Here is a 15,382-nt window from a genome sequence, read left to right as displayed (position 1 = left end):
AGAGTATCAGAGAAGCTAATTTGGTCACAACACTTTTTGATACTTTTCCTTCGTAATAAGTTCTATCTAAAGAAATTTCTTCATTGGCTTCCATGAAGCATTGTTACTTTGGGAGGAATCCAAGATAGCACAACACTTCATTCTCAGGATACGGAGAGTACTACGGAGCATAAACCAATTACCCACAATCTCTATTTCCCTAATGAATATAGCATGGACCATGTGAACTTTGTACTAGCCTACAAGCTTCTGAATTCTACTCATTACAATGGTTCCATGTTCATTCACAAAGTTCGAAAAGCAGTTCTCTACCAAAGTAGCTTGAGTACAACCTTTCATAAGGGATGAGATCACAGACGGGGTAAGCATCCTCCGAGGTGGTAAGAGACCGAGTAACCAACAGACAATATCTATGCCGGTCGTAATTGTTTAATCACTCAGATGCCAACCAATGGAAAACTACATAATGTTCCATGTGTGCAGTTCTCTTTCTCTAATGATAACACTGTATTATCTGAGTCTGTTGAGTGAGCGGTAAATGTGATAGCTAATTCTGTTGACCCATCATTTTTTATGATCATTATTTGAGGGAATCCTCATATCCAAGCGGCAACAGTTATCTGGGTTGAATTTGATGCAACCTCTTGGGTAAAACGCATGGAAGGTACCAAAGGACAAGTCCACCTTGGAAAACATTGCTGAAGAAGGATGGCAGCAAGGTCTGAAGGTCAATGAAAGTTGCAAGTACACACCAACTAGAAAAATAGTACACTACTTAGCAGGTTGAGCACAATTTGCCATCATGGTGCAGTGGCACAGTAAGTTAGGTTGACTTACACTATCACAAAATTAGCCTGGTTGGACTACTTTTGACATTGAGGTTTCCTTTCTAATGTCAATCAACAACTCAAAATCAAAGTCTAAAATCTGTTGTTTGCCCCTTTTTCGTATTGTTTTCTACTCGTAATGGCACAATTTGACTTGTAGAACACCTTGACTGCTCCAGCATTGTTGATATGAGAGGGCAAAAACAAGGCACAAAGGGTGCAAGGAGTCTTCTCTAGGGTATCTAAAGTATTAACAATCATCACATTGCCAACATGACCTGAGCTACAAACACAACCTACTAATATGAGGGATGCTAGTAGTCAGCAGTGAAATCACAGATTTTGTATCTCTCGGTAATCAGTTTATATCCTGCAAACAACTACTCCATTGTGCACAAATTTTGGTAGGCATTTCGATCCAAGAGTCCTTTAACTACTGTCCAAAATTTAGCTCAAATGGACACCGTTTGACTATCCAAACTAATCCTCTACCAAAACTGCTTTGTTCTGAAATTTTGTGACCAAACTGTCAAAACATCTCTCAAATCTGATGCTTTACTGAACCAATCCTCAAACCAACTTAAGACATCGAAGTTCCTTATGCGAGGAATGATATTATCAAGTATTGTGGCAACCCAACCATGTTTGAGCCTCTAATCACTGGCTTAAAGATAAACAATTTAGTGCCATGAAATCTCGATAGATTTCCCGTTCTTCTTTTTCTTTGCTTTACACATTAGGAAGTGTGTGCTGCACTTTCTAATTCTCTTTATGACAACGGTAGCTTTCTCGCTGAGGATGGAGGCTAGGGTTGTCCTCATATGCTTCCTAGGGAACAACTTCAACCGCTGATGTAAGCACCAGCTCGACGATACACAAGCATTGAACTGGTGGGATGTTCTTGTAGGGCACAATGCATACTTCATGTGGAGGGCAATCCTACTAGATAAGTAAATGTCTCCGATTATCCTTCTATGCTTTATCCAATAGAGTCTTGAACAAATCCTTTGATAGCACCATATACATAATGATGCTGACTAAGACTAGGGACGTGCTTTCTCCAGCTCTTTACTTAGCTGATACAATATCTTGCACTACCCATGTGGTTGTCCAAGGTGGACTTGACTTGATGACACAGGGCTTGGAGAAGAATGAAGTACTGGCATCACTGATCGGCTTTGTTGTTTCTTTGCTTATCATTGTCCTATGAGACATAGCCTTCAGAGTTACCAAAGAGTCATTACCTAGCTGGAGACTAATCTTCCTACTGGTAACTAATTAATTGTCTCTCAACATATAAAAGCTTCAAAACTTTTTTTTGACGGCAACAATTGTAGCTGATGCGTAAACAAACAGTCACCATGGAAGTCAGCAGAAAAGGGTCATATTGAAGAAGGTCGGTTGATCATCTTGCACATAAAGGTCAAGGCTAAGATAGATAGCTCATAAGCACCAGGTGACCTATAACAGGACATAATATCCATGTCCATTTATCATCCAACTGATAACTTGTCCAACTTTAAGTGTTGTGTGCCCTTTTGATCCAACAGAGATGACATAAGTTGCTCACTAGATGACCAATGTCATTACAAGGACAATCAAGTAGAGTCACTTGTCTACCATCTCTTGCAGTCTGTTAATGTTCCTGTCAGTGACCTATTCTTCAAAGGTTATTATTTGGATGACTTCAGAAGAAAGCTTTCCTACTACATCTGGTTCGACCTATAGATCTTCTGACAAGATAAGGAGAGATAACCAAGGAGGAGCTCACATGAAAATAACACATCGGTGTAGTTCTGCAATGTATCATGACTAGGAACTTCAATACCAGCGCGTGTCGAGCAGCACAATCTTGTGGCTACAGTCCACAGGATGCCCTTGGTTTCATAGCGGCACCATAGTTGCTACTCATAACACCATTACTGATCACACACCCAAGTGAAATTTCAAGTTGCACAGATTGGGTCGAATGACCAAGCACTATGCAAAGGAGGGATAGCAATCAAAGGTGGTCATAAGGTTAGGAGTCAACAAGCAGGTGATTCGAAGATCAAAACACAACGCAAGAGAACATAGCTTAATTGCCGAAGACAACTGAGCAGGGGACTCTTGACTAATTTCCATATACGTCTTGTGTCCACCAAGGGGCTTACCAGATAAAGATTAACATGAGATTTGGTCTTACCAAGCGAAAACATGATATCAAGATTAATAAACCTCTAGAGACTGGGAAGGGTTGGAGACAAAACAAACAAGATTCGAGAGACAGAGCCAATGCACTGACTAGGGATTCAGTTGATAAAACCACGACATGATCTGTGAGGAAAAGGTTCCAAAGCCAGGGTAGATAGTGATTAGCGTTGCACCAGATCATCTGTAGAAGAAGGAGCAATGAGATCCAACAGGGATTTTTGAGCAGGGTCCTCCCACACAGGAGCGAGACAACCACGACTCTTGCAAGCATTCAAGGGAACTAAGCTTGGGCCTAAGGATAAGCAAAGGCATGGATAAAGGTCTTCGTAGCGCAACGTTCAAGGGCTAGCAACCACGTGCACAGGCTCAGGCTCCTAAGAGAGAACTTAATTAGAGACGACAACCATGAGATTATCAAAACTTGGACGCTATTCTAGGATTAGGCCCTTCAACACTTGTATGCCCACCGTGGACAAAAAGGGGTGACAGCTACAACATTACCTAGATAACGAGCATCCACACATACATCATGGTCTTAAGCAAGCATTTCAAAATACTCAATCCAATTAGCTTAAGCGACTATTACTAAGCACAAAGCTCGCACCTAACAAGTAGTCACCTACAGCAACATTACTACACATATCATGCAAAACATGGTGGCAAAGTACTGTTATCTTTTATTTCTTTTTGAAGCAAGCATAAGGCAAAGCTAATCACACACTATCTTCAAGCATAGCTATTCAAGCAGCATGGGACCAAGGCATTTTGTCTAGCTTCACACAAGGAAGATAGTAACATTACATTGATCACAAGTTACTTAGTATTAGAACAAAGTGAGGGAAGCATATTTATGCACCAGCACAATCATGATGCATGACCGTCCTATTTATCCTCACAAGATTGCTAGCCAAAGGCGGCAATCACATTCTATATCGGTGGCATAACACATACTCTCTTGGCATATAGCTAGTCACCAGCTACATTCAATCTATGCATTCGTGGTTAGCGTACCTACAGAAGGATTTCATTTTAGCACAACCCCACAATTATATATGCAGAAATGAAAATCTGGTCTCTAGGTTGCAAGCTAAATACTTCCATATATATATACCCATATATATATATATATACTTTCATATCAAAGCTACCTGATCATTAAATTTGCTACCCACAATTAAATACGCACCATACACACATGCAAGCATGCGTATACAGTCGTATCAAAGCTAGCTCTCCCCGACTGCACGCTCACACTTGCGGTCATGCCACTCATCAACTTACCTACTTACCTAGGCGTAGAGGTATAGTGATCTATACATTACCATTCAAGCAAATGGCATCCATACAATAGCACGCCGTATGGATGAAGAAATAAAAATTGCAATAAAGTACATCCCCCATAGTTAGTACTTAGATAGCCACCTAATAGTCCTTAACTGGGCATAAAGGAGGATGTCGCTAGCATTGTGTTACAAATTAGTCTTGACAAATTTGCCTGTAGCTAAAGTTTTAGTCAAAATAGGCTTTTTAAAACCAAACTTTGTTTTTAAAACTATGTACATGACATTATTATGCTTAATCTTGCTCTGATAGCAGCTGTGATAGGACCGTCCAATTTATACAAGATCAAGTATGGTTGTCCCCGCTAACACATTGACATACGCATACTTTCACTTATATAAACCCGGTAGTCCGCCGAGTATCACGAAGGACCTTGGTAAATCAATAACACAACCAAGATCGCATGATTAAGCAAATACACATCACATACACAGAGTTATAGAGGAAATAATATTATAAAGGGGTTCACAAATAATAGTACAAGTTTGTGTTTCAAAACCAATTAGTGAAAACAACATAGCTTTCAAATGATTACATTAATATAAGTTCCAAATACATTGCTAGCATAGTGACATCCTCAGATAAAAGCATATAGATGAGAAATAAATATAGAGTCACTGAGCCCACCGACGATTAGCCACCATCTTCAGCAGGCTAAGAACTTCACCTGCAACATGGTGAGATAAACCCTGAGTACTCAAATGTACTTAGCTAGACTTACTCATCATAAACCAGAAATAAAATGACTCCAAGGATCATGCAAGGCTTTATAGGTGGAGGTAGCTTGACAACATTTTGCATGAAAAGCGATTAACTCCGTTATACAGTTGTAGTTTGGACATCAAGTTAATTATATCTATTCATCTCTAGATTAGCAACTATCCTATGCCAAACATGTGGTATATCATTTAATAACATACAATAGTAACCATAGCCGGTGTAGTAATTCCATGTTTATCCGAACCCTCACATTCCATAATACAATTACTACGATGTTGGGACTAGCCAAGTTTCTCACTGTCCGGGAGAGATGGCAATTCAAATCGATTTCAATCAGCTAGGAATTTATTCCTAATACAAACCCATACAAACCTGCGCCAAGATAGTCTTAGGTCACCTTTGGTACAACTCAGGTCCACATTTCGTGGGTTCGGCCAGCGCCGCACAATCAGGGACGACCAACTGCCAGGATGATCAGGACTACCCTACCCTTGGGCTCACGTATGGCTCCCCACACATCCTTACTTCCATCCAACATGCGCACTTTGACAGAGCGGGGCCCGACCTGAGTTGAGCTACTCGGCTTCGCAGTCGGAACGAGTTATCTGGCCAGCTAAGTGATAGGCATGTGTTCAATCTTATCAAAAAGCACCAACAATGGTACGGTCCTTAATCAACACAGACAGGGATAGATCCACACCCAAGACCACCATGTCTTGTTGCTTCTCTATCGATATCCCGCCCGGTCTCCATTCATTATTAACACATGGTTATTTTCACGATAGCAAATATAGCCAACTGTGCTTGGGTATCCACATATATCTCACAGGTGACAGGAAATCACCTGACTTCTACTGGTCTAAGCATTGCTAAGCATACATTCGATCCTAGACCTACATAGGGTTCAAGGTATATTTCTGGACAAGGTAGTTCTATGCATCAAGTGGTTCCAATCAACTCTTATAACCTAATGCATCAAACATAAAGGACTCAAGTGATATTTGTAAAAACATAGGAGGCTTAGAATGCTCCGGGGCTTACGTGTGATCCAACACTAGGTTAGTGTTTGTTAGATGACACTCGCTAGGTGAGTATCTCCCATCTCGGCACTTGCTTAGTCCTTCCTCTTCGGGATAGGTCCACCATACACCGCCTTCGGGTTTGGCTCCAACATCACGTCCTTCACGTGGTTCATCTAGCGTACCTAGATGAGATATAAGATGCAAGTGCATGAATATGAAGAATGGTAATATGAGAGACATCACATAATAGCATTCAAGGCAAACATAAGATCATGCAAGACATAGGCACCTAGAGTTATTTAACTAAACATCACACAACCTATTATAGAGGGATAGCAAGCATATTAGGCATGGCACACAAGTTAACTTAAGTTTAGATATTGCACCCATGCATCGATCAAAAACTAACCAACATGTTTAGCCGAAACAAGAGCAAGCTAAAGCAATCACCTAGCACATGTATAGAAATCTGGACAGCAGCACAACAGTCACTTGTTTTATCCATAACTAGAGATCTAGACATCCAAATAAGGTGATCCTAGACTTTATGGAAAGCTAATGAAATTTCCTACGACATTGTTATTATCACCAAAAGCTTATTCCAAAGCGAACCAGGTCAAACATGCCAATGTTTTAGATCTACACAGAACTATGATAGAAAAGTAGTAGTACTTTCAAAAATATATAACTAGAGTTACAGACATCAAACAAGCATTAACCTTAACTTTATCGAAATCTTATTAAATTATCTAAAACATGTTTATTATCATCACAAGGTGATTCCACAATTAACAAGGCCAATCAATCACAATTGAGCACCTATTGTCCAGACTTGGACATATTCTACCATACAACTTCTCAAGCTTATAACTTGAGATTTAGACCACCAAAAGGTGTGATCTTTAACAATTTGAAAAGCTCATGAAAATCACTCTACTTCTTATATTATCTCCAAGACATGATTCAAAGCTTAGATAAGTCAAACAACATAATCATTCAGATCCGTACAGAGAGCATGCAAAATCTGATAATGAAATTGTAAAATCTAACGCTCCTAAATTATCAGGCCTATGGTCATGAAAATTTATCATAAGCTATACTATAAAATTATCTACAACTTTGGTATTCACTACAACCACATAAAATATCATTTACACCACAAAAATAATTGCACAAGTAAAACTGCACATGCAGCCCAAACAGCAGTGGTACAGAAAACTGATAGGAATTTCAGAGAAGCATAATTAGAGTTCTAGACCTCCAACAAACTCGAATCACAACTTTTTGTAAATATTATTAAGTTACCTAAAACTTTATTATTATCATCTTAAGACAATTCTACATCTAACAAGGTCAATTAATCCAATGAATGCATCTATGTCCAAAACATGGACAGAATCTGACATGCTACTTTTAAACAGCTATAACTAGAATTCCACATGTCCAAAAAATGTGGTTCTAGATTTTTTAGAAATACTAGCAAATTCTAAACAACTTTATTATAAACACCTAGAGCTAATTCTACTACTAACAAGGCCACACATTACCAACAAGGCAACCCTGTCTGGGTTTGGGCAGAAACAGCCACGGAAATGTAAGCAACTATAACTAAAAATCTACTTAACCAAAAATTATTGTATTTAGATTTTTGGAAATCTTAAGAAAAGTACTACAACTCATTTATTGTCATCAAGGCATGATTCATAACTTAACTAAGTCAATTAATACAAATATGCAGGCCTATTCAGAATAGGAGCAAAGCAACATAGGGCAATTGTTATTTTTACAGCTCTTAAACTATCAAGCCTAAAATCCTAAAATTTTTACCAGACATCAACCATTACCTGAGTGGAACTCGATAAACATTTCACAATTATTTGAGCACAACAACTTCAGTTATGAAAAAGACAAGACACAACTAGTATTAAAAACCTAACTGCATAAATTGATTTTTACCGCAAAATCTTTAAACTAAAGCATGCCATATTATAGATCTAGTGCATAGAAAATTTCACAAGGATTCAAAAAAGTCCTCATTTCCTATTTTTGGATTTTTCTACAAATTACTACGGTTTTCCAAAGTTGATCGTTCAAATCTTCCAAAACCAAAGAAAAGGGATGTAACTAGAACAAACAGATCCAATAGGGCACTATTCATCTATGTCACGGATTCTTCACTTAACCCTCTTCCTTTTCCCTTATTCAAGTTCGCCGTCCTTCTCTTCTTCCTACAACAGAGAACAAGGGATGGCCGGCGGGGAGGCTAGAACCCGGCCGGAGGAGGGCCGGCGGCGACGGATAAGAGCAGTGCAAGCACCAGCGGATTGACGAGCATCCAGGGGACCTCTCGGCTTGGCCTGAGGTGGCCCTAGGTGGCTTGGCCACCTGTGAGCGAGCAGACGCAGTGGGTACAACGCGTCAGTGGTGGCCCGAGGTGTAACATTCCTGGTGTTACGAGCTTGTTTAGCACCACGATTTAGGCCTAAGAAAAAAAAAATTGAAACGATTTTTTCTCGGATTTTAAAATTTGACTCCTGTGTTGCTGACATGTGGGACCGTTGACCTACAGTCCCCCGCTGTCAGCCACCTTGGGTGTATAGACCAGGTGCAGATAGCTACAGCTCCCAGGGTGAAATACTAAACCAACAATAGGCATACTTGGATTATGGTCTTCCTATTTAATCTTAAATAATTGCTAATTTCTAGTGAAAATAATTGGGGTAAAAATATATAACATATGATCATGCAAATTTTTACACAGTGTTCTTATGCTAGGATGATAGTAAGACAAATATGAAATCTGTTGTTTGGCACTTTTCACTAGGTTAAACTATTTTTGCCAAAATAAGCATATGCAACTTGTCATTTTTGTATAGTGTAAGGAAAATGGACCCTAGGCCCATTTACATTGGATTTTAGTGTTTGATGACCAACACAACCAAATTGGACTAATGAATTTGCATGTAATTATTTTATAGTTCAATAGGGTGCAAGACGTGACTTGAACAAAGCAACATGATGATCCCATGATCAACACCATAAGGAAGACCCTAGAAGCACAAGAGAAGACCCAAGATATCAAGAAAAGTTCAAGCATAAAGATGGGAACCAAGCCGGACACAAGATCATGAAGAAACAAGCTCGACAGAGATGACCGGATGCGGTCCTATGAGGACCGAACGCATCTGATCAGTTGCACGGCAATAGCAGACGTCAACAGCTATGACCGGACACTGAGTCTCTCTTGGACCGCTCCCTGTCATCTTCACTATCAAGCTTCCGGCCAAACCATCGCGGGCCTTGTTCCCTTCGGTGCACGGGGGCGGCCACACCACAAACACGGTTGGTGTGATCTCGTAAGAAACAAGCAAGCGTTGAGGGTAAGAGGTATGCAAACCTCACTAAACACTAGGCCTAAACCTAAAGCAAGCGCATAAGTGGTGGTCTAATCAACCTAAGCACTTCACAAAGTGTAACACCCTAGGTGTTTGTCACTAGTTAAGTAATGGGTTTGAGCTCAAACATGACATGTTAAGTGGTGATGAAGGTGTCAAGATCAAATCTACAAGAGTGAGCTCCAACTTAAACTTGGGCAACACACCCTACTTCCATGTGGACCCTTGTTAAGATTATGCAAGAGTAATGTTAAACATGCTTATTTCATGTACATTACATCAACATGTATCCACCTTGAATAGTGAAAAAGTTTCATGAAGTTTGGAATCAAGAAGTCACATGAAATGATAAGTTATAATCTCTCTTGGATTGCTTTATTAAATGAATGGAATTATAGGTCATCAACCAAACCTTGCTACCTTGTCCAAATGACTCTAATTGAACTCTACAACAAAATTCATGAAGGGTTCGTGTTGAGCAAAGGTCAAGAAAATGCCTCAATCGGTCAAGAACTCTGATTTAAGCTTTACCGTGATGCTATATTGACCTATGTTGACCAATCGCTTACATTGCTTGCATGGAGTTGCACCCTAAATAAAAGCTAAATTTTGAGTGGAGCAGAACAAACTTTGTTTTTGGACCAAGAGCCAGATGAACTTGGAACTAAGTCAAACCGAGGCTCAAACTTTGAATATGCAGCTATTTTCAGTACTTCAAATTTTTCCAAGTCTAGAATTCATCGTCATCGACCTTGGCATCTCGCGTTCTCGTGATTTTGTTAAACAACTCGATTTGGTCCAAAGATAGAAGTTGGAGTATACATTATGGAGAAGAGCGTGCAAAAAGATGTTACTCGTTTAACCTTGTTTTGACCAACAATTTTGGAGTTTGTTAATCGCCGTCAATGCGTTGACAATGCCATCTTAGAGCTTAATTACCTGAGGATGCAGAACTCAAATGACCATGGCGCCTTAAGTAATATTGTAGTGTAGTCTTAGAGTAACAAATTTGCTTCAAGCACCCATGGACGAATATGCACTAAAGATGCCAAAATCTGGACTGAAAGTCGGCCTCATTCGCGCACGCCACCTGTTCGGCAGAATGCCTGCGTGGTGACCATGCAGCAGAGCGTGCCCCACCATTGCTACCGCGCGTCCCACCGCCGCGCCACGTGCCCAAGCCTTCCCCTTGCATCAATACGGTGGCAGACACTCCCTCCTCACTCACGCTGAGCTTCCCCCTCTCCCTCCCTCGCTCTCTGGCGTCACGCGCGCGCTCCTGGACGCGGCCGCCATGGACGTCGCCGCCGAGCTCCATGGCCACCGCTCCACTCGTCCTTCGAGCTCCCTCTGTCTCTCCTATGCACCGCGGCCCCTTCTCCATCGTGCGCCACTCCTCCTCGCCTATGGCAGCCTGCTGCTGCCGCCCTCGTGTGGTAGAACAGCCTAATCTAATGCCTCCCAGGAGTGCTTGTCTTCCATTAGACACTAAGCACTCAGGGGAGAACACTAAATTACTCGGTTCCGTCGGGCACACCCTAGGGGGGAACCCGAAAATCCACATTTTTGCCATCAGGACCACAAATAAGAGAATAAAGTTTACATCATTCATAACCATTTCTTACATCACTTTTAATACAACATCAGAGTATAACATTTATTATTATAATAGCAGAATGTAATCATATTATTAGAGTTATGAATAATTTAATTGAACAACGTAATATAAACATGTGAATAGAGTTACAGCGGAAATAAACATTTATTAATGACATGACGAAGTATTGATATATAAACTACGACAACAGATTATGAAACTTTCATTTATAAAAGCATTTGGTGAGAGTTATAAATAACAACTAGAATCGTAGCATAAAGGAATCCTCGTTGAGCCCACCAGGAGGAATCCACACACAAGAGTCAGCTTTAACATCCACCTGTCACCTGCAACAGGGGGAATAAAACCCTGAATACTCAATTGTACTCAGCAAGACTTACCCGACAGGAGAAAAGAAAAGACTCCAAGGATATGCAAGGCTATATGGCTTGTGGGTTCATTGCATTTGTAGGAAGCATTACTAAGTGTGCGTCCTTATATTTGATTTTTATTAATAGCCGCATTGGTTCATTAACTAACCATTCTATGTAAGCACCTGCGCTACTTTCAAGCAGGTGGTAAGCAATCAGATTTCCTTTTTTTTTATCTTCCATCTTTCATCTTTCAGTTCTTACTACGATGCTAGGCCGTAGACGAGTGGTATCGGATTTTCCGGCGAATGGCGAATTAATGCCCCCAGCTGGGTACCCCGAAAACACACGCTCCGCTTGTACCCCAGGCACAAGCAGGACCAACCCATCTCTCTCCTGTCCTGGGTGTCTAGGTCCCCATCCAAACTGGGACTCCAAGCCCCCGCCCTTGAGTCCCAGACTTAGTGCGGTGCAAGGACCTCCACCAAAATAAAACCCTGACAGTCGGTCCGAAAAAGAGCTGGATCTGCGACAAGAGAGCAATAAATCTTCCAAGCGCCCATACCTAAGTATGTGCTCGGGATAATAAGTCTGTGACTTGCCTAGAGCCTCATGCAACGACCGGTCCTTAATAGACACGGACAGGGAAAAGTGTAACCAAGTCATGCCCTGTTGGCCGCAGGACACAACCCCTTACACCCACCAGTACCCAAACCATATCCCTTCCTGGTCACCATTTTCCTTTCCATCATTTTTATATTTTCCAAGTGATAATAATTCAGTAATATATTTCCTATCTCTCGCGAGTGACAGGCAATCACTCGACTTCTACCGGAGTCCTGTAGCATAGCAATCTACACGATCCTGTCATACTAGTAAGACTCATAGGATAAAGATATATATGCAAGTGGGTTTCATTCAACTCCTTAAACTTAATGCACAAATATAATTTAAACTGCAGAAAGTAGGGGTTATGCACCGGGGCTTGCCTAGGTAAGATATATATTAAAAGTTAGTATCTGCATCTCCAGATCATCCACCATCAACTGGAAAGAAAACCCATTGCATCATCTCCTGAAGAGAATACCCTTACACCATCTCCTGGAGAGAATACCCTTACACCATCGTCACAAACCAGGAATCCGATCACCCTTATTAGTTATTACACGAGAAGTTTCACACTCAACTATACAGGAAACGTTCATATGAGTATGACTAGCAAACATAGAAAAATCAATCTGTTGCAATGTGAGCCGCCGCACGGCTTAGCAGTCCCTTGATCATGTTACGAGCGATGAACCTATTGGCAGCCTCGGTGAAGTGGATGCCGTCCCAGGAGACGAACTTGGACGGGTCGGCGCACGTCGTCGACGCTGGCGTGCCGCAGAACGCGATGAAGTTGAAGTTGTTGGGGCCACCGCGGCCCCCGCAGCACGCGGCCAGCGGCGTGTCGCCGAAACCGTACAGGGTGGGGGACGCGATGGCCTTCAGCACGGGGTGGTAGACGTCGGCGTAGAGGAGGGTGAGGGACCTGCCGTAGCTGCTCCGGAGCTCCCTGAGCATCTTCCGCAGCATGTGGTTGTGGTGCTCGGCGAGCACGTTGAACCGCGTGATGCAGCTGGTGGTAGGGTCGTAGTCGCCCGGACCGCCTGGGAACAGCGCCAGCTGCTGCGGCTCGCAGCCGATTGGCAGCATCCCCGTGACCACCAACGTCCTCGCCCCGGCAGCGATCATGGCCTGCGCCGCAGCAGGTTTATTAACAGATGAGGAGAGCAGTTTTAATTTGTGCCGGGAGCGTTGGATCACCGCCAACGGATGCTTACTGTCAGGGCCGAACGGATGGTGTCGATGATGTGTGGCACCAGGCTCACCGCCAGGTCGATGGAGTTGTTGCTTAGGGCGACGAAGTAGTCATTGACACCGATCTCGCCGACGTAGAAGACCGACTTTGCCATGATCTTACGCTGATCTGTGACACGAGTTTTATCTTAGATCGATGATCGATCCACTGACTGTGACTGATATATTGATCAGCTAAACGAGACTCTACGGGCTTTATATTAGTTAGTTTCCACAAGAAACAAATGCTAATTAGGAGTAGTTTTTACCGTAGTCTGATGCGTCGAGTAGCTGCAGAACGTTCTGAAACCAGCTCGTCTCATTAGCCAGAGAGATGGGCACGAACGGCTTTATCCCCTTGGTTGCTAAGAACGCCTGGTCGAGCGCCGTTGCACCACACAGCGCGAAGTTGGCCCCGTTGACAAAGTCGGCGGCCGTCCTGCCGGCGAGGTACGGCGTCGGCTCTGGCACCTTCAGCTCCTCCACTGCATATATATATATACATTTTTGTGAATGCGCTTGAACGTGATGAACACTAACGAATGAATGACATATATATACACACACACACACACATACCGAGGAAGTCGAGGATGAGCCTGCCGTTGGAAGCCCGGCCGGTGGGATAACCAAAGTAGGTCTCCCCGTAGGGCGGCTGTGTGGAAGGCCCCCCTGCAGTCACCGGGAAGATGGCCCCGTTTCCCGTGTCAGTGAGCGAGTTGCCGAACGCGAACAAGCAGGTGTGCCGCCTGCGGTTGCCGCCATCGATATCGGTGTCCGCATAGGCGGGGATTAGTGCGACGCCGAGAAGGATTATTAGCAGAAGCAGCACGGCCGGAACAAGACGTGAGAACGGCGGCGCCATTGAGAACGGGAAGCGCGGGCAGTGTGGGATTGCTTGCTGATCTATTACTAGTATTTATTTGTGGTACTGGTAGTGGCATGTGCAGCATAATAACGAAAGCACAAAAAAAATGACATGCTGCGTCCCAGTTGGTTGGAGCCAGTGGTTCCGATACTACTATGTTCGTTTACAATAAAACAGTATCAGTCGGCTTACAAGTTACAGAAACGATAAGCGAACAGGTGATAGTTGGGCTGAAATTCCGTTGGGACGAGCAAACTAACCAAGTATTAATGGCGATGTTCCGTTTACGACCGGGGCAGATTTGGTGTGTGGAGCCTATCAGCCGGGGTAGGTTTCCATCAACAACCCTCTTGCATGCATGGAGCTGAGGAAAAAAAAGGAGATTTGGAACTTCCCTCGTTGTTCACATGGGTGCATTTAATTCGCTGCATGAGCAACACACGGAAACAAGTTATATTGTTCCTGGGTCCCATCTCCTTTGACATAGTATTATACAATTTCAAGTGGCCATTTAATTCGCTGCATGAGCAACACGGAAACAAGTTATGCAGTTGCAGCTAGTACAATAATTAATTTAAAACCAAGTGAATGCTAACATGGAGGAGAGAAGACCGAAGGAGAGCTCTCATGCAAGCAACAACCTAGACACAGAAGCATATGCAGTGGTGGACCCATACAATAAGTGAATGTGAGAAGAATTAGGAAAAAGAAAGTGAGATATAAATAAAAGTAACAAAAAATATATTTATTGTAGACAAATAAGAGACTACTATTACATAGGTTGGCTTTTACAACACGTCAATTTACTAATACATATCTCTGCATGTACATCAGCCAGCTATTAGTACGGATAGGTCAGAAATGTCGCCATTATGAATCTATGGACAAGTACTTATCTGACACAGTATATATGAAAAGGCAACTTGTGATTTTCTTTCTCGAATCACATTGAAGTTGAAGGTTACATATTGATACCATTCTGTGTTCAGCAAATCTGATGGCTGATGTATACCCAAAAGCTGAGTAAACACATACTAGTAATTAGGTGTTACTAGAATTTATCTTATTCCTGAATCTTGACAATTTGCTGTTGATCAAACTTTTGCAATTGTGAACATCTGAAACTCTGAATGTTGGACTGTTAATATACATATACCCTTCTGTGTCAGACTATTTTCACTATTTTTTGCACCTTCAGTTTTCAGAAAA

The 15,382-nt window shown here is 42.2% G+C and overlaps 1 protein-coding gene across 1 annotated transcript; it reads right to left on the bottom strand.

The window, feature by feature from the left end:
- Window positions 1-12,587: 12,587 nt before the first annotated feature.
- Window positions 12,588-14,199, bottom strand: LOC136489546 (GDSL esterase/lipase At1g28600-like). Its single transcript, XM_066486148.1, has 4 exons — window positions 13,885-14,199; window positions 13,575-13,790; window positions 13,290-13,435; window positions 12,588-13,203 (listed from the first exon to the last, which is right to left on the bottom strand). The coding sequence occupies exons 1-4, from the start codon at window positions 14,168-14,170 to the stop codon at window positions 12,700-12,702; spliced, it is 1,152 nt and encodes a 383-aa protein (XP_066342245.1). The 5' UTR covers window positions 14,171-14,199; the 3' UTR covers window positions 12,588-12,699.
- Window positions 14,200-15,382: the final 1,183 nt, after the last annotated feature.

Source organism: Miscanthus floridulus, chromosome 1 (genome assembly GCF_019320115.1).
Source record: "Miscanthus floridulus cultivar M001 chromosome 1, ASM1932011v1, whole genome shotgun sequence".
NCBI classification, from domain to species: Eukaryota; Viridiplantae; Streptophyta; class Magnoliopsida; order Poales; family Poaceae; genus Miscanthus; species Miscanthus floridulus.
Note: the sequence above shows the minus strand (reverse complement) of the source record. Positions and strands in the feature narration are given on the sequence as shown.